The 21,376-nt window shown below is 38.6% G+C and overlaps 3 protein-coding genes and 2 long non-coding RNA genes across 5 annotated transcripts in view; 3 read left to right on the plus strand and 2 right to left on the minus strand.

The window, feature by feature from the left end:
- The window catches only part of LOC117937841 (ADP-ribosyl cyclase/cyclic ADP-ribose hydrolase 1-like), an 8,621-nt gene extending 521 nt beyond the window's left edge, over positions 1–8,100 (plus strand). Inside the window, exons 2-8 of the mRNA XM_034862087.1 lie at positions 1,863–1,989; positions 2,110–2,245; positions 3,554–3,636; positions 5,719–5,792; positions 6,653–6,739; positions 6,916–6,999; positions 7,112–8,100. Of these exons, the coding sequence (XP_034717978.1) occupies positions 1,863–1,989; positions 2,110–2,245; positions 3,554–3,636; positions 5,719–5,792; positions 6,653–6,739; positions 6,916–6,999; positions 7,112–7,169 (649 nt within the window). The 3' untranslated portion in view covers positions 7,170–8,100. The remainder of the gene's footprint in view (positions 1–1,862; positions 1,990–2,109; positions 2,246–3,553; positions 3,637–5,718; positions 5,793–6,652; positions 6,740–6,915; positions 7,000–7,111) is intronic.
- LOC117937845 overlaps positions 1–21,376 on the minus strand; it is a 456,187-nt gene that overhangs the window by 73,874 nt on the left and 360,937 nt on the right. The window lies entirely within an intron of this gene.
- Positions 14,294–19,406, plus strand: LOC117937836 (TNFAIP3-interacting protein 3-like). Its single transcript, XM_034862075.1, has 10 exons — positions 14,294–14,504; positions 15,512–15,615; positions 16,184–16,274; positions 16,504–16,572; positions 16,669–16,734; positions 16,833–16,943; positions 17,057–17,170; positions 17,413–17,487; positions 18,089–18,214; positions 18,322–19,406. Exons 1-10 carry the CDS (start codon positions 14,475–14,477, stop codon positions 18,427–18,429), a joined length of 894 nt encoding a protein of 297 aa, XP_034717966.1. The 5' UTR covers positions 14,294–14,474; the 3' UTR covers positions 18,430–19,406.
- Positions 19,632–21,376, plus strand: part of LOC117937844 — a 19,593-nt gene continuing 17,848 nt past the window's right edge. The window contains exon 1 of the long non-coding RNA XR_004655265.1: positions 19,632–19,642. This is a non-coding gene — a long non-coding RNA (uncharacterized LOC117937844). The remainder of the gene's footprint in view (positions 19,643–21,376) is intronic.
- LOC117937830 (F-box/LRR-repeat protein 7-like) overlaps positions 20,781–21,376 on the minus strand; it is a 23,738-nt gene continuing 23,142 nt past the window's right edge. The window contains exon 5 of the mRNA XM_034862067.1: positions 20,781–21,307. The gene's annotated coding sequence lies outside the window, so the exon portion shown is untranslated. The remainder of the gene's footprint in view (positions 21,308–21,376) is intronic.

Raw genomic sequence — 21,376 nt, forward strand, 5'->3', positions numbered from 1 at the left:
TAGGGGACGCAACAGGGAAAAGCCAAGTCCAAAATCTAATGGGGGGGGGGGAGAGAAGAGACAGAGCGATACAAGCAGCAGACCTAACAGACTTTCTGAAACAAAAACTATTAATTAAAATATTATATAAAATAATTACAATAGGAATAGCATTTAAGAAATGTTAAATACATGGTGCAGTAAGCATATCATACACTCAGTTGTCTGTTTAATAGGCACACGTAGGTAAACCTAATCGAATACAACACAGTCGAATACAACTCTATGGTCATTTTGGAGGAGAAGAAATGTAGTTTGTGGTGCTGAATTGTATTGCATTATACTGACAGGTTTTTCTTTTATTTTGTCCATCCAATTCATATCAGAAAGGGTAGGCTAAATAACAGAACACCTGTTTGTATAATGCAATAGGCTACAGCTCAACAGCACCACAATACCAGAGGATATGTACGTTTAAGGGTCTTGCATTCCTCTTTTGTCCCTGTAATGTTATGTTAAATGTAAGCCATCTATTCTTGTTTCTTGTTTACGTTTTTGTCCTTGTTGATGTTGCAAATGGAGCTGGATACTAGACACGTTTCAGACTTGTTCTGACAACAAATTATTACCATTGTTAGCATCTCCACAAACTGCATCCTTATACATGATCATGAAGTAGAATCTCTAAAACATTTTGAACAAAAACTTCATGTAGAATTTGCTGCACTCTTTTATTAGACCACATTAGTGGGTGTAGCTAATAAACTGGCAACTAAGTGTATGTTAATTTTGAACAAATTGAAATGCAGAAATATTGAATTCATCAATAACTGTTGAAGTGTGTGCATGCTTGTTTGCAATCTTGGCATGGACCAATGATTGACATTTGAATTAAAGGTCCGATTGCATGAAAATATCCTATTATGAGGCATTTTATCATTAATATGCGTTCCCCCAGACTGCCTACGGCTGTAATTCTGCACCAAGGCTGAATGTTGGTAAGAGATTCCAGATACAGTATTAGGGGACCACTAAGGATATAAAAGCATCCAAAGAGCATAATTTCATAGGACCTTCAAGTAAAGAGGAAGGTATGTAAAAGGAAGTGCTCTCCAGAAAGAGCTAAAGTAAATATAATGTTAAAGGTGGAGCTCAGCCAATAGGTGTGGCTTGCTTGGTACTCTCTATGATTACTTGTCTAGCCTGAGTTCTGCACTGTAAGCACCGTTTGTGTCTGTTCACTGCTCAGTGTAATGACGATGCAGTTTCTTTCTTACCACCTTCCTGTTTTACTGTAATAAGCCAATATTGACAGGACATATGAATTTGACATACTGTTAAGGGTGCTCTTTTTACCGTGACACAGTTTTTTTTTATATTACTTTTTTTAGATCCCTTTAAAAATCACAAGTGCCAAAGTGCTTCACTAAGCACATAAAACCAACAGGTGTAAAGTGAAATAAATATTTAAGATTCAAATGAGGGAGGTAGTAAATGCCCTCTGTCAAATAAATAAACTGTTCTTCAAACATATGCATCTCTACTGCACCCAATTTGGTCTTTCCCTATAGCAGGCTGATCCACAATCACTGTAATATACTGTATGTCTACATTATGTATCCTAATTAAGCCAATACTGACTTATTATATGGACTTACTGCTTCTTCACCCAACCCTGTATGTGTACTTACAAATTGATTACTTATATTAAAGGAAGGAGAAAATGCCCTGTTTCCCTTTCCCAAATGCAAACTAATCTAATAATAAATAAACTGTCATTCATACAAAGCATGCAACAAATCTAGTCCTAAACCTGAGTTTTTTTTATCATGATGAGGCTGATGCACGTTCCTGTAACTAAGCAGCACCTAATTATTTTTCAGATACGACTGTGAAAAGCTGTGGGGTGCATTTGAACAAGCCTACGTAGGGCGGGACCCTTGTGAAGTTCCCAGGGAAGCCTATGACCCTTTCATTGCTGCAGCCGACTTCAAACCTGCATGCAACAGCGTAAACACTGCTCATCACTAGACTGTCTGTCTGTCTGTGTGTGTGTCTGTCTGTATCCACTGAAGACTCCTTTTTATGATGCATAATAATTCATCTAACAAATGTTTTTTGGGGGTTTAGCTGATGTTCTGGAGCAAAACGAAGGATGTGGTCCATAACTTCACTAAGAATAGAGATTGTTATCTCACGGTGGAGGACACTGTGTTGGGATCTTTGCTGAATGGTCTGACCTGGTGTGGAAAGAAGGGCAGCAATGGTAAGACTCTTCATGCAGTAGACAAATTCAAAACTGGGAAAGTTTTTAGCTCAGATTGGTTTATTATTTGCAAAACAGATTTAAAGATAACGGGTACAGAAAGCAGGAGTTATTTACCTGTACACGTAAAGTATTTGGCATCTGATCTTTTTTTTAATGATTTGCAGCAACAACCTTTTAGCAAAATATCTTTTCATGCCCTTTGGGTGTGTTGCATGCCTCTTCAACATGAGAACATAGGAATAAAACCTGATAACAGTCCTACATGCTGATGTAACATGCCAGAAGTTTCATTTCCATACTGTCTTATAAAAAAACGACCCCTTAGGTTGTTTCTACTAGCATTAATTCTGACCGATATTTGTGTTTTATTGTTAGGTGGCACACTCTAGTGGCCATAGTAGTTATGATGGGAACAAACCAGCAAGTCATGTAACGCGGTAATAAGCCCTAGAAAGTCCTTTAAGATAATGCAAGGAAGAATTTTATTTCAAGAAAAGATCTGAGTTAGTTCAGTAGAAAAAAACGAATCTTAGTGCGTAGTGCAAAAATATAATAAACAAAAAAATAATAAAAACCTACTTTTTCCCCCTCCTTCCTGCCTACAATTCTTGGAAATCATATATTTAAAGCATAGTTCTTCTAAACTTTATACTATCTCCAAAGTAGGCCAGATAGGGGCTGGGTCGTCCCTGGCCGCTTGACAATAAACTGCCAGCTTGAAGACATCTTGTTATTCTTAATATGCTATGAAACGTTTGGAGTATCAGAGTGACTGGCAACTTATTGGTTATGTACTGTAATAATCATATTCTAACAGTTTGAAACAGAATGTTGGATTCAAAGACATGTTGGATTTGTCAAGTTCTATGTCACCTGCGTCACTACGTCCTGTACGCATGCACCGAGTGAAGTAACGTAAGAAATGTACAAAATGTAACCCAAAACACAATCTTTTTCCAAACCTGGCTAAGTAGTTTTTGTCCCAAAATGTAACCAAACTGCAACCATTTCACAATGTTAAGAATGTGTTTCAAACTGAAACTGTTACGTTGAGATACAAATACGAAAGATGATGGCGAAAAAGAGGGAGCAGCCAGGGCTGCTGTATTGACTGTTTCTCATTTGGACTCATCTGGACTCAGAATTGAACCTTGTTGGACTCGGTCTTGACTCAGTCTCGACTAGTTCTGGTCTTGGACTCAATAAAGGGGGACCTGACTACAGCCCTGTGAGCAACTCACAAAACATGTTCTTAACAGCTACACTGAACAGAAGGAAGTATTGATTGTGTGTTTGTTGTTCTAGAAACATTCACTACCAACTGCAAAGGATGGAGAGACTGTGAAAACAACACTGTTGGCTCATTCTGGAACAGAGTCTCAGCTGCTGTAAGTCATCAACAAGAATGCACTAGTTTTGCCAAAATAAGACAGTCATGGGATTAAGCAGTGGTTATAACAACACATATGTGAAGCATAAGGAGGAATGTCTCCGGTGGGTAAGTAGACAGGAAGGAAAGGAGGACAGGAAAATGTCATTTCATCAATGAGACTTTGTGTCCGTCTCCATGGAGCCACATTGTGTAGCTCTCTCCTGAGCGAGCAGTGGCAACCCACACATTCAGAGGAGCCCTGGTTTGGTTTGTCTGGCTTTTATCCTGCCAAGAAACTACCAACACATAACACCCTTTTCCACATGTTCACACAATCAACAAAGAAAAACACAGATTCAAGCCATTACGCAACATGGACATACAGAAACAAAACAAACGGCATGTAAAACAAAGTGCATAAAATTGAAGCAGGATACAGGACAAAAAACACAAAGTTTAAATAACTCAACACAAATTCACATAGAGGCAGGGAGAGAGACACACACACAGAGTTGTTATATTTGGAATGTGTTGCTGTCCTACTTTTTATCTCATCCCTCTAAAATTCCCTTTCATGTGAATGTCTTCCAAACACTTTTTTGTTGAGATGAACATACAGAGAATGATCACCTAAAACTGCAGCTCTTCTTCAGCGAGTTTGTCTGTTGCACCTGTAAGCACAACTTACACTGGGTATCCACAGGCACTGTTTAACTGTAACTCAAGCAGATTTCAAGAAGAATTGTGTCACCACAACATGATCTCGACGGTATACACGTTTTGCAGACCATGAGTCGTTGGTGTTGACATACCGTACGTTTTCTATCACTTTGTACCTGGCCTAACACAACAGTTTGGTAAGATTTCTAATCCAGGCACACACATTGCTGCTTAAAAAAATGTGTTTAGTTAATTTGAGTAACATTATATTACAAGCAACAAGCTAGTTATCATGGCTACAATGCAGACGTTAGTACAATGCTACTACTACGGAAAAAAAAATATACTAAAAACCCACCAGGAGTACCAACTGCCTGAACAACCCTGCATTACAGATATGTGAGGGGACAAGACAACACCTTCAACAACTGGAGGTCAGCAAAAACCAGATGTTCAGCTGTTGAGAAAACCGTAGTACCACAAAGTGAAAGAAAGATGTAATTTAAAAAATAAACACAGTACAAGACATAAGAGAAGACCAGTTGTTTTGCAAAATACATACTATTGTTGCTGGCTCAAAGGACATTTGTCCAAACAAAACGGCAGCACACAGCCCCAATCAGCTGGTGAAGTGTCTGTAGAGCAGGGAGACCTCAAATTGTTGTTATATTTGGAATGTGTTACTGTCTGTCTACTTATTATCTCATCTCTCTGAAATTCCCTTGCATTTGAATGTTCTCCAAACACTGCCAGGCAGGCTACACCTGCTGCTTTGTCTGCTTGCGGAATTGTCAATACCTACATGGAAACACTTGGACGACTCAGGGTGGATCACAGAGTAGCACATTAGGAGAAGAAAACCACTGAACTACTATAGCCATTTTGAGAAAGTGATGGCTGCAAAATTGGCAACATTTTCACAGTAAAACTATAAGGGAATTTGACCCTTGTATCATAATGTCAAAATAAATAAAAGGTGTCTCTTAGTGATATTTTGTATCTACTCTCGTACTTTCTGTCAAAGACACACAGCCTTTTATTAAAAGGGAATCTTGGTTATTCCATTTTTCCGTCTACCATCAACAGTGACTGCTAATATTACCGGTAATACATGAGGTTAATTCTGATATAGTTGCTACAATGAAGAAAAATAAGATAAAAACTGTTACACTTCCTCTTTTTTTGTGTAATAATAACAGATTACCTATTTCAAGATTCGGACTATTTCTGGGGCATAAGAAAAGATAAACTGAGTTCAGTTGATTGTATGGTGGTCAGTGTACAGGTGCATCGGTATATATGCACTACTGCATTACTGTAATCATCAATGTCTATACTGCAAACATAACTCAGCAATTTAACAGTCAGTGTGTTTTAGATAATTTGTTTCCTCAAAATCTTTACTATGTGTTCTTTAACGTCATCTCCATGTCTGTAGTTTGCAGATGCTGCCTGTGGTGATGTCACAGCAATGCTTAACGGAACCATCGCCACACCATTCAGTCCTACAAGGTGAGTTGCAGTACACAGTAGTTTAGTACAGTATCTTTTAGATACTTTAAGATGCTCAACAGTCTTGTATCAAATCAGCCTTGGATCATTCTTTGAGATTTAATTATTTCCCCTTTTAAAATTTCTTGTTACTACGTGTCACAAATATAAAGGCCCTCTAAAGGAAGAGAATAAATATCCACAGTACATACAGGGACAAACGGAAATTAAACAGGTGCAGTATTAAGGAATATGTAGTTTCACATTGCCAGACCTTCTTTCCCAGCGCTGTGGAGGATGTCTGGCTAGTCCACACAGCACTCCGGGATGGGAGAAAAATGTGCTGTGGTTTATTTGCATTTCTTTAAACAAGTTACAAGCGTCTTGGGTGGCATTGAGCCTTGTACATAAAGACATAATGTGCCTCAGCAAAAAGTCTTCGGGATGGTTTTTGTTTTTTTGGAACATGTACAGTATGTGCAAAAACTCAGATTGGACAGATAGTCTAGCTGTCTGGATTTACCCTGCAGAGATCTGAGGAGCAGGTAACCATAGTCCTCATAAATACACCGGAGTTTGGAATGCCAACACAAAGACAGAGGAAGGTTTGGGACATCTGGTCTAAAAAGTGGGACATCCTGCGTAATTTCCGCCAGCACCTGAACTAGCCTGGAAAAGGAACGTTGCCCATATAGGCTAGGGAATATGTAGTGTATGTGGCTGCATGTGGTGATTTCATTGTCAATAGTTACGCCTTTGAATAAAATAAAGTCAATTCAGTGAGACAATTCTTTTTCTATATCAATGATTCCCATCTTGTATGTTATTTATATATTTATTCCACTTCAAGTAAATTGTGCTGTTTTTATTTTTGTTGGCAGTGTTTTTGCGAGCATCGAGGTGAAGAAGTTCGACTCCTCCAGGGTGAAAAGCCTGAATGTTGTTCTGGTTACAGAGAAGAGCGCTGTGTACGTTTTCTCCTTATATACAAGACTTCTGAAAAACTATAGCTGTCCCTATCCTGTGTTCATTGTTAGTGTGTGAATATTCTGTATGTTCTTCCAACGTGGTTAAACTGTAATGGTACCACACACAAATGCAGGAAGACAAACTAATGTCATGTAATTGTTTGCATCCTCTTTAGGACAAACTGCACAAATACATCTTTAAAGGATTTACAGAAAGAGCTGAAACAAGGAATTAAATATAACTGCATGGAAGTGACTGAGTAAGTAAAGCATGTATGTATGTGCGAGAGTATGCCAACACATGTTTGCATATTTATGTCCTCACAGTATGTTGGCTTCTGTCTCTCTCTCTCTCTCTGACTCTCTTTCCAGAGCTCAGATCAAGGAGTGTAGCTCCAATCCTAAAATATCCTGTGAAGACTGTTGGTGAAGACGTGTAGGTGTGAACTAATGTCAGATTATATGAGACACAATAATAATCACATGTTAAAAAAGAACGAGGAAGAAATAATATGCTATGCAATATTTTCTTTTTGTACCTGTTGGCCAGTTTGACTTACTGTGAAATGCTTTTTATCTTGAGCTTTCTATTGAATCCAAAAGATCCCTGGTAACGTGCCATGTACTGCATGATAAAGTACCAGTGCTGCTATCTAGTTATATTCAACTGACTGACCATCACTCCCACCGGCTGGCAGAATGAAATGTTTTTAAATATAATGGAAAATATTAGGTTGTAAAAATTGTCTTTGGATTCTCAAAGAGTGATTGTCTTGGTGAAATAATGTTGATGTTACATATTTTTTATTTTGTTTTTGGTTTACAGCTTAAAAAATCTGTCCTTTTGACACTTTATTACCATCTTACATAACTTATTAATTATTAAGTAGTTAATTTCCCAGGTATCCAAGTTATGTATTTCTACAACAACAACACCACTGAGGGTTCCATATTCAAGGATTGCACGTTATGTAACACTCTTTCTACCAACTTAATTGATTATTGACTAAAAAATATTAAGACGATACTAGTATACATGATTCTGTTTTTATTTTGTATTTTTGCCATTTTGCCAGTTCTTGGGTTTCAAATAGAACATCATGTCACTGCGCTCCCAAATGTTTGGATATTGGCCCCGCTTCTATTCTTGGTGGGATTTTAATGACAGAAAAACAGCACATGCATGTTGCTTTCTTTATCCATTTGTTAGTTGTAGCAGTGTCCTGCTACGTCATGAACTACTACAACTATTTCTAGTCTCTGTTCCATTATCTTTATTGTTATTGCCACTGTTCATCTCACCCCCACTGACACCATCAGACACCACCTACCAAGAGCCTGGGTCTGTCTCAGGTTTCTCCTTAAAAGGAAGTTTGTCTTCCCCACTATTGCTTAATGCTTGCTTTTGGGGGAAGAACTGGAATTGGAGGGTCTTTGAAAATCATAGTGTGGTCTAGACCTAGGCTACTCTATCTGTAAAGTGTCTCGAGATAAAAAAAATTATGATTTGATACTATAAATACAATTGAATTAGTTTGCAGAAGCAGTATGTGACATCATCACTGTGTTACTAAATAATTGTATTGAAAACACCATTAAAAAGCAAATACGGTAGTGCAGCTTTTGAGAGCTTGTATAGCCTTTCAAAATCCTGTCCAATCAATTGAATTTACCACAGGTGGACTTCATCAAGGTGTGATCAGGAGAAACGGTAGGCACCTGAGCTGCATTTTTAAGTGAAATATGAGCACCAACACAGATGTTTTCAGTTAATCTGGCTACTTCCTCCCAGGACTATTTGTGTACTCTATAGACTGATAGAATGACATCTTCTGTAGTTTGTTGTTATCAGACAGACCTGACCAAAAGTTATCAAAAGATTTACAAACGAACAAAAATCCCATTGCAAAGTATAAATGACAAAGTAGAAACTTTTTAGCAAATGTATTAAAAAGAAACCATTGGCTATGACACTTAAAGCCTTTGAACACCCACACAGTCCTGAAAAGAAGTCTAATCAGCCAGATCAACTGAAAACCACCCGTAAAGCTGTTTTCAGGGCCTTTCATTATTTTGGTTGAGCTTGCTTATTTCTGCTTCCTGGCAGATTACGTGTACAGTATAAAATTGTGTCTTTTGTCTTGTTTACAGACAACAAAAGACAAATGTGAGTTTATGAAACTTATTTTTTTAAATAGTTTGAAACAAATGTTATCTTCTCTCTTTGACATTGATTATGAATAATGTTTAGCATTTTACATGCAACCGCTCAGTTTTCCTGAATCTTAAGCCCCGGGGCCTCAAAGCCAGGCATGACGTTTACAACTCAGGTCAACATGTCAAATAATGAACTATTTTAGATAACACAAATGCTTGTGTAGCATTGCTGTGTGTGATGTCAATAAATATGGCAATCATGTTTTGAATAATTGCATAAGTGAATTTCATGAGGGCAAAAACATGGATATTTTGTCACTGTATAAGTTATAATGTTTACATTTTCACTGTATGATTTTTTTTTACATTTGAGTGACATCGCTGCAACAAAAATATTGTAATAATCCAAGTTGTCCCGGGAAAAAAATGATTCTCATAGATTGACTGTGCACAACAGTGATAATGTTTTACAAGCTTTTTTTTTTAAAGAAAATAAAACCAGGTGGACGATAAGTTGTTAGAAATACCCAAGGGCTTAATATGTGTACACTTTAGCAAACATGCTAAGCTAATCTTAGTTGTGTTTCTATCTTTTCTTTTGCTTTTGATTCATTTGAAACTGGAACCTAAGGTTTGAAAAAGGTGTATGCAAATACACTAAACCACTAAACCATACTAAACAGAATAGAAAGTGCTCCTAAAAAATGTCACCTGCTTTTATATTTGTAGGTGTAGGCCACAATATGTCTTATCTATTATGTGTGTGAACCAAAAGCGCATGCATCATAGCGACAGACAGGAACTTAAAGTGTGAGTCTTTTAGAGGGCAAGATTTTTGTGGCAGGAAGAAGGAGCACAGTAATAACCTCCTCTTTCCTTTCTACTGACTTGCTGCTGTGTCACACGTACCGTAAGCAGGCGGCTGCCAGTGCTGGGAACACATTACACAGGTGTTACATGAAGTAAGGCCCCTTCTGTAAAACCACAACATGGGGTACTGTGACAAGGACTATACTGTCGGTAAACACCGTCACAGATTTAGTCACAGCTGCTGCCACCAACACTACACTACTGTTAATCTTTACCTTTCATGTTAAAGACGATTGTGTTAATGTGGTCAGAGCGAAACACATGATGACATATTATTGACATTTACACACAGTTATCCATCAAGGACTTTGAATTAAAGTGAATTTAAACTATTACTTTCTGTTTACTTGAGGCTGTTCCCTGGACCCTAGGTTAAAATGTTAAAAGCTGAAATAATTCACACAGTTCTGTCTGTCTGTCTATCTGTCTGTCTGTCTGTAAGGGGTCACCATAGTCAGGGTTCTCTGTTTCAAGTACAATGCTTCATTTTTAGCATTTTTAAGTGTAAAACTGTAGGCACCGTCTTGGGTATGGGACTCAAAAAAGATGTTTAGAGCTATTTTGATACACAATAGTTTGTTGCCTGTACAGGAGTGGCTGTGGCTCAGTGGTAGAGTGGTTTCCTGCCAATCGAAAGGTTGGTGGTTCGATCCCCACCCCCTGATGTAAAAGCGCTTTGAGCAGTTGTTAACACTGGAAAAGCGCTATATAAATACATTTGTGAAGAGACTTTTTTTAAGTCGTACGGGTTTACCACTAGCTGTTATAAGACACTAGTGCTAGAAAATCTACTTTAGGTCCAATAAATGTGATCCAAACGTAGTTACTTCAGGGCTTGCACACCCTATATGTCAAAAAGTATGTAGATAGCCGCCCGGTGTTTCCTTTAGGATTTTTTTTTAGCAGTGGGGGCAGGTTTGTACACACAACAACCTTACACCTAATGTTTTACGTACTGTATGAAACGGAACTGACACTTCGCTGCAACACAAATATATGTATTCACCTCTATTCAGACACAATGTGGCATATTCGCACTTGCGATTGAACTTTATTTTAAGGAACTACAGGGCACTTAACGTCTATAACAGAACTGACAGGTTCAACGTTGCCCAACTAGAACGGACCCCCGCAGTGACGTTTTTGGTGGAGCTGTTCGTTTAGTAGTCGATTTGGAAGGAAGTGAACGTTTTGACAAAAAAACTCCATCAACACAACAGTATGTGGAGTTAAACTGGGCGGGCCCAATAACCTCTGAATAGTTCTACTTGTCGATAAATTGCAATGTGGCCCATGGTAACATTTCTGAGTTAAGGTCACTACAGGTAGAAGGACACGTGCAGCATTGATTCCTCTTAAGTATAAGGTTAATAATTTGAATTGATCTACAGTGCCACATATGCACCTCATGTGTTGGAGTAGCATTGGTTCTGTGTTTTGAAAAGAGAGAGATTTATCCTTTTATTCATCCTTTTACTTTTTTTAAATAGTATTTACATTTAATTTCTTCTTTCATCTGTATGTACCTGCATAAATAAGTACATGTGGCCTACATATTCATCTAATTTAATTAGTTTACAAATAAGGTCTGCTTTTATACTTACAAATTATGTGGGGGTTGGGGCGAAAATGAAAAAATAAGCCCTTGTATTTGTTCTAACATTTCCTGTGAACATCAATAAAAACATACAAAAATAAAATAAATATTAAAAATACTAATGTGAAAGGCGGCATTATTTTGTCTGGATAATTCAAAGGTGACATTTTTTTTCAACATTACTTTGTGAAAAAAAAGAAAAGAAAAGCTCAGATGCGCCGATCTGGACTCTTGCCCCTTATGAGGTCATAAGGGACAAGGTAAACTCCCTTTTCTCTGCTTTGCCTAATCAGTACAGTATAAGGACACATCAACCAGCTCTGCTGGGGCATCCCAAGGCATTCCCAGCCCAGGTTGGAGATATAATCCCTCCACCTAGTCCTGGGTCTTCCCCAAGGCCTCTTCCCAGCTAGACGTGCCTGGAACACCTCCCTAGGGAGGCTCCCAGGAGGCATCCTTACCAGATGCCCGAACCACCTCAACTGGCTCCTTTCGACGTGAAGGAGCAGCGGCTCTACCCCGAGCTCCTCTCAGATGACTGAGCTTCTCACCCGATCTCTAAGGCGAGACGCCAGCCCCCCTCCTGAGGAAACCCATTTTGTCCTCTTGTACCCTGTACCTAAATCATGCAGGGATTAGCAAATAAACACACATGTAATAGACTTAGAGTCTTAGACATAGACTTCTCTTTATTGATCCTTTGGGATGACCCCCGCAGGAAATTGAAAGTTCCAGCAGCAGTTTCAGCAAGAACAAAGAAATAAAAAAATAGATAATAAGACAGTATGAAGACAACAAAATACCAATAAAAATAATAACAACAATAAGAACATTCGTCAAGTAAACAAAGAAAAGACCATAAATTATTATTAAAGTGTCAGTGTTTAGTCCAGTGTTAAAAATGATTATAAAGTGACCAGTGGTGAATTTAAGTCCAGGTGTGTATGTATGTATTGTATGTTTTGTCCTCTGTGCCCTATTTCCTCCTCCCCCCTAGTGAGGAGTTGTACAGTCTGATGGCACGAGGGACAAAGGAGTCCTTGAGTCTGTTGGTCCGGCACTTGGGAAGGAGCAGCCTTCCACTGAACCGGCTCCTCTGGGTGCTGATGACGGGGTGCAGGGGGTGGCTGGCATTTTCAGTAATTGCCAGCAGTTTGTCCAATGTCCTCCTCTCTGCCACCGTCACCAGTGAGTCCAGCTTCATGCCGACCACAGAGCCGGCCCGCCTGATCAGTTTATCCAGCCTGTGGGTGTCCTTCTTTGATATGCTGTCCCCCCCAGCACACCACAGTGTAGAAGAGGACACTGGTGACCACAGACTGGTAAAACATCCCCAGCAGTTTGCTGCAGATGTTAAAGGAGCGCAGCCTCCTCAGGAAGTACAGCCGGCTCTGTGTCTTCCTGTATAGGTGGCTGCTGTTTGTTGTATATGGCATGTAAATAACTTTGACATATGACGTAAAAACATCCTTTTTGGGAAGGGGCTATCTCTTCGAAATTTTACTAAAAAGAATCAAATTGGAGAGGCCAGATGGCTCAGTTGGTAGAGTGGGCCCTCATATATAGAGGTCTACTCCTCAATGCAGCGGGCCGGGGTTTGACTCCGACCTGCGGCCCTTTACTGCATGTCATCCCCCATCTCTATCTCCCCTTTCATATCTTCATCTGTCCTGTCAAACATAAAAAGGTTAAAAATGCCCAAATAATATCTTAAATGTTTTTTTAAAAAGAGGCAATTTGCCCTTGGTGAAGTGGGGTATCCCACAAAACCCTGCAGAAACCTTACCAACATCTGTTAAAATCAATGAAGGTGGAAGCTCCCTCTTCAACAAAAAAAAAACAAAAGAAATTCCAAACCCCCCAAAAAGTAAGTGTGAAGGGGGAATTCTGTATATTATTTCGGGCATCAGGTTGTTTTAATGTTATTACTTTGGTCAGAAAAAGAGTCTTACATATTTAAATGTAAAGAAATAAGCATTACGTTTCTAGAAAGAATAAAAGAGCACCCAAGGGCCGACTCCCCTGCACTGGGTGCCGGTTACTGGAGGAGGAGCGGCGGCGTGTTTTCCCCTCTTTCTTTCCTGAAACAAGTCCGCTCTGACTCAGCAGATTGAGTAACATGATAAACCTGAGAGACGTGTGATTTTCCCACAATTCGGAGCATGTTATTTTTCTTTTGCGTTTATGTATTTAGGGTTCGGTTTCATCTCGACGTTAATGTCTTTTAAAAACCTTTTCCGGCTTCAGCTCATCCATCTAGGAAGAAATCACGCTGAGCACGCTCACAGACTCTACACTGTAAAAAATGACCTCGCCTAATGTCTCACTCTGGTATTTTATATATATATTTTAAATCTTACTATGTTCCAGTAGCTTACTTAATTAAAACAATAATTTAAATATTTACTAATCGGCATTAGCCTATATTTAATATGGTTCTTATTTAAAAAAGAAAACAATGAAAATACTGTTCACTTAATTAAAATATTATTTAAATATCCAAATATATATATATCTATATCTATATATATACACACACCTATATACACACACACACACACACACACACATATATACACATAGGCTATACACACACATATATACATATATACACACACACACACCTATATACACATACACACACCTAAATAAAAAATATACACACACGCATACGTACACACACACGTACACAACAACACACGTATACACACATACACATAGAAATACACACAATCACACACACACACATACATTTATATATATATACATATATCCTAGCCAAAATGAATAAAGACAACAGAAACCAAGGAGGCCATGTCGCGTCATTTCTTGCAGTGTAGAGTCAGGTATTTCTCTTAGTCATCGATCTGTACCATAACCTCCATCGATAATTACCGCTCGAGCGGCTGATCAAGTACTTGTACTTTCCTTTCCTTCACAAAGTCCCTCAGCGGCGCTGCCCTGTGATTACACCACGGCCACGCGAGGGAATCCCGGCAGCTGATTGGACAATGCTGGTTTGATGACGTCACGCGGAATGTTCAGGGGTGCCAGCTTATAACGTGCGGAGAAAACCGTGGCTTCTAATCACAGCTGTTGTGGGATCTGTGCATGTCGAGGACCCAAACACATAACGATATGGTGAGATACTTTTTATGTTATTTTGTTTAATGTGTAACTGTGCATATTTTAGCAAGTAGGGCCTAGAAGTTACTTTTTTGACTTCTATTTATTTATTACCCGGTTTAGAGAACGCTTCTTAACACACAACAGCAGGTATAGGCACGCTTGATCACTGAAGAGCATATATGCTACATTTGGTTTTCATTGTAAAACTAAGTGATATGAAGATATCTGAGAGCTTTAGGGGATTGCGTAACTGTGCGGAGATAATTCACACATCCTCTGTGTGGGCTTTGAGTCAGCTGTCTCTTTGTGCCATTCCCAGCATGCATCTAGGCGCCTTGCATGATAGCACAGCATCTCAAAATTGTAGGCTACTGTGTTAATGGCAGGGCTTCCAACACACTGCCATCCTTTTGAATCAATCAATCAATCAATCAATCATTATTGTGTACCCATGACAAGTGCTGAGAGCTGATGTAACATATACTTCAAAATAATACAACCTATTGTATAGTAGGCCTAGGCTATAAAAAAATCTGAGCATTCAACCAGAAATGTTTGCCATAGACCGAACACACAAGTGGTACTTACTGTTTATATACAGAGAGACTTTTTTTACAATAAATAAATTATCAGTATTCATTTCATTTACTTATAGATTGTAGATTTTCACTGGTATACAATCGTATCCATTATTATTTATTTGTAATTTGTCAGTTGTTTTCCATATTTGTTAATGAATATTTTTAAATCTATTGTGTTAGTAATGGTGGCTTACAGTTTCCCTAACAATAAAAGAAAATCAAGGGGTTATAAGGAGGTCAACTATGCAACATCAGTCAACCATGTATATTTAATATAACATAAAATAGTTTGGATTCAAAATTTCCCAAAATTAATTAAAGTTGCAACCCCAGCAGGTAGATTTTTCTCTCATTGTTTTGTACCATATGAATGGTAGAAGTAAGGATTTATAAAATGGCTGTTATGTATAATTTATGTCCTTGTGTGTGTTTGGACAGTCACTACATGAAAACACAATGGACAGACTGCCTGGGGAGAGATCAGAAAGCACCGACAGCAGACAGAGCCACAGACTGTATCCTTCACTGCCCAACATAGACAGGTATCAGACATTAATTCATGCAGACTTGTTCCTACTGAAGTACTGGCTGAAGGGAAAGTCCTAAATCAAAATGGTAATCAAAAAGAACAGAAGTATTATTATCACTTAAAGTAGCAAAAGTAAAATTACTCAGGATGCATTTATCTTTGGAAAAAATCTTTAAAAGTGTCATTTTTGTAAAATATGATACACTCTTGTTAATTTTATCACTACTAAGTACACGTGAAAACATTTTAACATTGTAGTTTGTCCTTGTGGAGCCAAGTTTAGATACTTTTTAATATTCTTGGGTTGATTAGTTTTATAGTACAGCATCATATGACATACTAGTATATGTTTTTGTTAATTTTGTTATGTTTTTGAATGTAAAAAGTAACTACTAGCTATAGGTGTCAAATAAGTAAAAAGTACAATATTTGCATCTGAAATGTAGTGGAGTAGAAGTATAAAGTAGCATGAAATGTAATTGAGTGAATTTGCTGAGTTACATCCCACCACTGCTGGCTTGATGTTATTAATAAAAGGCAAAGTAATGTTCATTTTTTGTTCATGGACTAAATGTTTTCAGGTACGAGGTTTGTGTGGCGGACCCCTCCACTGGGGACAAGCGTCCCACAGCTGCAGTCTATCACACCAACAGTCTGCTGGAAGCCACTCAGGTAATATTAACAGTTGCAACATCGGAAGATACGTCCGATTCCCTGACCGCAACAAAATTACCACATTGTTCTTTAGTGTTACTGGAAACACAACAAAGCAAAACTTCCAAACATGTGTAAGAGGAAGTTAGTGGATACAGTCATATTGCACAATTGCCCATGCAGTCATAAGAGGGCATACCGGGTGCTAGATTTGAATGGTTTCTCTTTTTGTCTCTTTTATGTGCAGTCGGACGCTGCCAGCAGTGACGTCCGAATGAAAGCACAGATACTTATCTTGGAGGAGCAAAGGCAGGAGGTGAGTCGTTTCAGAAGTGAGATTTATATTCATCCCGCAACACACATGTACCTTTTCAGTACTTAAAATGTTCATGTTCTTTCTTTTTTTACTCAGCTTCTTTGCATTAATGAGAGATGGGCAAAAGAGTACCGCACCATGTTACAGTACTACAAAGAAAAGGTAACACCACAGTCCTGGTTTTTATTCAGCATTTGTTTGCTCACATGTCGTTTCAGTACTTTCACGCCATGTGTCATGTCTCCTTTTCTCTACCTCAGGTCCAAGGTTTAAAAGCATCACTGCAACATGAGCACTCTGAAGAGGAGATGTGTGAAAGAGGAAAAAAGACACCCTGTACAAGAGGGTCAAAAGATAAAGAGAGCAAACAGGTAAATCCAGCGTGTATTTTCTTTATTCCAGCTACAATTCAAGGCAATTTAAAGGATTACATCTGGGAATATACGTTTAATAATTTTTGATTCTGGTTGGAAAATTCACACAGACTGTTGATGGGTTACAAAAAGCAGAAAAGGAGGCAAAGGAGCTGCGAGTACAAAACACCACTTTGACCCGAAGAGGGCAGCATCAGCATGAGGAGATCGTACGACTAAACAAGGTGGGTCCTGTAATATTACATGTCAGCTAGGGCGCTATGTCCACAGGGGACAGGTGGCACTAGTCCCCCACACTTTTCAAAATCCAGTTTGTGCCATTTTTTGGACCCCCAGCCCCCCTTTTTTCAGCTCTTCCCCACTTCTCAAACCAAAGTTACACCCTTGCATATCAGAATGTGTCTTTTCCAGTGTTTGTCCCCTGCAACAACAGTGGTATTTTAGCTGCTATGATATCTTTGTACAGGCTCTAGATGAGGCACTCCAAACTACTCAGCCTCTTGATGTGAGCAGTGAAACACTACAGGTCTGGAAACAGCAGGTGAGCTTTAGATATTATATAAGTGCATTTTCATATAAACGCTTGTTTGCTTTTATTTGAGTTGGGTGAGAAGATAGATACCCATTTCATGTTTGAATGCTAAATATGAAGCTAAAGGAGGCAGTTAGACTAGCTTACCATACAGACTGCACACAGCTAGCCTGGCACTGACTGCAGGCAACAAAATCCACCTATCAGCCTCTCTAAAGGTTACGTGTTTGCTCAGTCTGTACGAAAATGGTTGCCTGGCAATTTATGAGATTACTGCTCCCAGCCAAGAAATAATCAGACACATAACCGCTGTAAAACACAACTTGTTGTTTACACTTAAACTTTGGGGATTGTACACATTAAACAAACTAGACATAGCATGTTAATCAGTGAGATTTACAATGGGCTGGTAGATGCATTTTTCCCCTTTCAGACGGAGCGAGGATAGCTGTTTTCCTTTGTTTTTTCAGTCTTTGTGCTAAGCTAGCTAGCCTCTTCATATGTAGCACAAAACACAAGATTGGTATCACTCTTCTTACTCTCTGCAAGAAAGGGATTATGGGTATTTCCCACATTCTCATATCATGTTCCCTTGTTGTCCATTTTTCAGGCCGAAGTCTACAAGGAAGACTTTTTGAAGGAGCGGAGAGACAGGGTGAAGCTGAAGGAGAAGTATTTGGAACAAGAGAAGAAGTTTCAGAAAGTTTACCGTGAGCTACATGTCCTCAAATGTCAGGTACAACTCCCCATTCAGAGTTTATGTGATTGTATTCTGCCCCATTCATTACAGTAAATATAGATTTAAGGCATGATGACTTTAATGTTGTGTCTCTGTTTTTACAGTTGACTCGGACACCGCCGTCTGCACTTGAATGTACCTGCACAAATCGAGCGACAAACTGGGAGGTCCGCCAGATTAATCAGCACCTCATCCAGCTACAAAGACGTTAAAAAAAGAGCAAAATACAACGACATCCTTGCTCTTTATGTAATAATGTATGCCGCCTGTCACAGATCACAGTTAATCATTAACAGGGTGAGACTTTGCTGCTAGTTTATCACACAGGACAACATCAAGGAGGTTAGCTCTGTTCTGTTTCAGACCATGGCCGACCGTCTGCTGCAGGTTCAGCTTCATGTAACAAAGCCAATCCACCAGTCTGGGCCATTAGGAGACGTAGGAAGCAAACACATAAAATAACACTTAAACAGCCTGTGAAAAAGAAATGCGATCCCGTCGTATAAACACGTCCTGAGAGGAGCAAAGCAGCAAAGTGTGAAACAAATAACTCCACCTATCGTGTGCAAAGTTTGCAATGTAAGCCACTGTGAGCTTGCTCAGTTCCTCCCAGTGCACGTAGAGATAGAAAGTGAGAGAGATTTTATTGCACTGCCCATAACACTATTTCCTTTACCTAAGGCCTGAATGAATGAATGATCTTCTTTCTGTTTCAAGTACTTGTAACCACAGTGTGCCCGGTACAGAAGGGAGATAAATCCAAGGAAAAACAAAGCATCATCCCAGTGGTCAACTCTTGTCCCGCTGTGCATCAGAGCTGAATGCTGAAACTCAAAGACGTACACAGGCATACCGTCTTCTGTCAGGAGGAATTCAAAAATCCGAGTCATCTTGTGACGACAAGGGCTGTAATTGATTCCGACTCACTATAAAGCATCTCTGTGGTATGCAGACACTTTAAGGACAGGAAGAACGGGCACCATGTCGCCAAGTTGTAGGTATTCATTCAGTATTAGTTCAATATCACCTGAGGCCTGTCAATGGAAAAAGAAGAGGTTATGAAAAGATGAAGAAAAATGTATAGGAGCATTTTTTGTACTGTATACCATATGTATGAATGTTTGAAGGAATTTGTTATTGGTTTTCTTTCTTGTTTATTTATCATGAAAATAAAGCATCACTGTGATGTTAAATCTTCCCTCTTCATCCCTTGATCCCAGCCAGGAGGTCCTGGGAGCTAATCACACGTACATGCAATATGTCAACTAAAAAGAAAATAATCAGATATTTCCGGCACAAGGATACTATGTAACATTAAAAATACTTTATTGTCACTTACACAGTATACACTGCTATGCATTGTGAGCTCTGACAAGACACATAATGCAAATGTTGAATTACCACTGCCAGTTATTGTAACTCAGTGTAATGCAGGTTAGTAAAAGACCATAAAAACAGTTCACCTGTGGGAAAATCCATCCAAACTCATGATTGGTCACTCTGGGCTCTGTTTCAGAAGTAGAAACACGTCATTCTAAATCCTATTCACATTTGTAATCACATGATGTCTCTTCATATCAGTAGATACTCTAAGTACTGTCACTCTTTGAAAAAACAATCTAATAATGTTCCTTCTATGTCTTAATTTTGGGGAAACACTTTTTCCCTCAAACCGTAGAGTCGAGGCGCGGGTTCTAGTTCAGACATTTTTTTGTAATTACACAAATAGCAAAGGATATAGCTGAAACACTGGGATCATCACTTCAGAAAGGCGCGCTGGTGAAATTTATGGTTATGGATGTACTCAAGCTACATTGACATAAATAACTATGCTTGTAAAATTTTACTGGAGATTTTTTTTATTTTTGTAACTTTCAAGAAAATCTGAATCTGTTTTAGAACATGAAAAGTAATATTAAGCAACATGCTTCATAAAAAAAAAAAAAAAGACAGATTGATGGAGATGGAGCAGGGACCCCATATGGTAGAAAATAAAGGTTTATATTAAACTGGGTCTACAATTACTTGTAGGGGTGGCCTAAGTCTTTTTACATACCTTTCATTATTACATAATTTTAAGGTACACTACAATCTTTGTTGGAACAATCAATATTGAAATCAATCAATAAATACGGTATCTGTTGTATTATTATGTTGCAAACTGGGATGTGATTAAGGACAAAACGATGCTATGTGGCAGCAAAGATGTGTTACGTTTACTGAGGACCTCCCCCCCCGACAACAAAAAAGAGTTGAGGTTTGTATCAAATCGTGGGTCAAACACACTGAACCGAACCAAAGTTTGGTGTATTGTTTTATTTATATATATATATGTGTGTGTGTGTGTGTGTGGATTTCCTTAGGAGTGGACAAGCAGGTTCTATTCAGCCACGGGCCTGGAAGCAGAAAGCAATGCCCTTTGAGCCCACACAATTCACTCCTTAAAACATCCATATATGGTATTCCTGGATATTTCTTAGTAACCTTAATGACTCACAAACATGGGCAAGCTTAAATCCTTCAAGGCTGTAATTAAGTTAAGTAAAACACTCACAGTGGAGGCGGATTTTGAAGAATTTATTGGCACAGTTATAGCAGCAATGTGTTCTTTCTTTACTCTCAACAACAGTTTCTATTTGGCTGTAAAAAACAAACAAAATAACAAACTATCTAATACTTTAATTTACAGAAAGGAAAAAAAAATGATGACACTTTGAGCTCAGTTGAAGGGATTGTCAACACAATTGCATAAAGTGCATATGCAACATAAAGAAAGGGAAACGGAAACATTTTGAATCAGATCGGCTGTAGTTGCTGCTGTTTTATAGCTACATTCTTAGTGGTTTAGTCTGAAGATACTTGCTGTTTCTTTTTAAATAGAAGTAGTAACATATGATAATGATTATGTTTCAGGCCTGTAAAGGTGTTGTAATAAAAAGATATTACAATGCTTTTAAATGGCAACACAACTGTACCCAGTGCTCAGTGTTGTAGCAAGTAAAGTGGGATGTTGAAATATGTTATATGCTGCAATACTGTACTTCTCTGCCTTTTTACAGATAAATATGTTAAATACAGTCTACGGAAGTACAGTGGGTACGGAAAGTATTCAGACCCCTTTAAATTTTTCACTCTTTGTTTCATTGCAGCCATTTTCCA

This window comes from Etheostoma cragini, chromosome 22 (genome assembly GCF_013103735.1).
Source record: "Etheostoma cragini isolate CJK2018 chromosome 22, CSU_Ecrag_1.0, whole genome shotgun sequence".
In the NCBI taxonomy this organism is placed as follows: Eukaryota; Metazoa; Chordata; class Actinopteri; order Perciformes; family Percidae; genus Etheostoma; species Etheostoma cragini.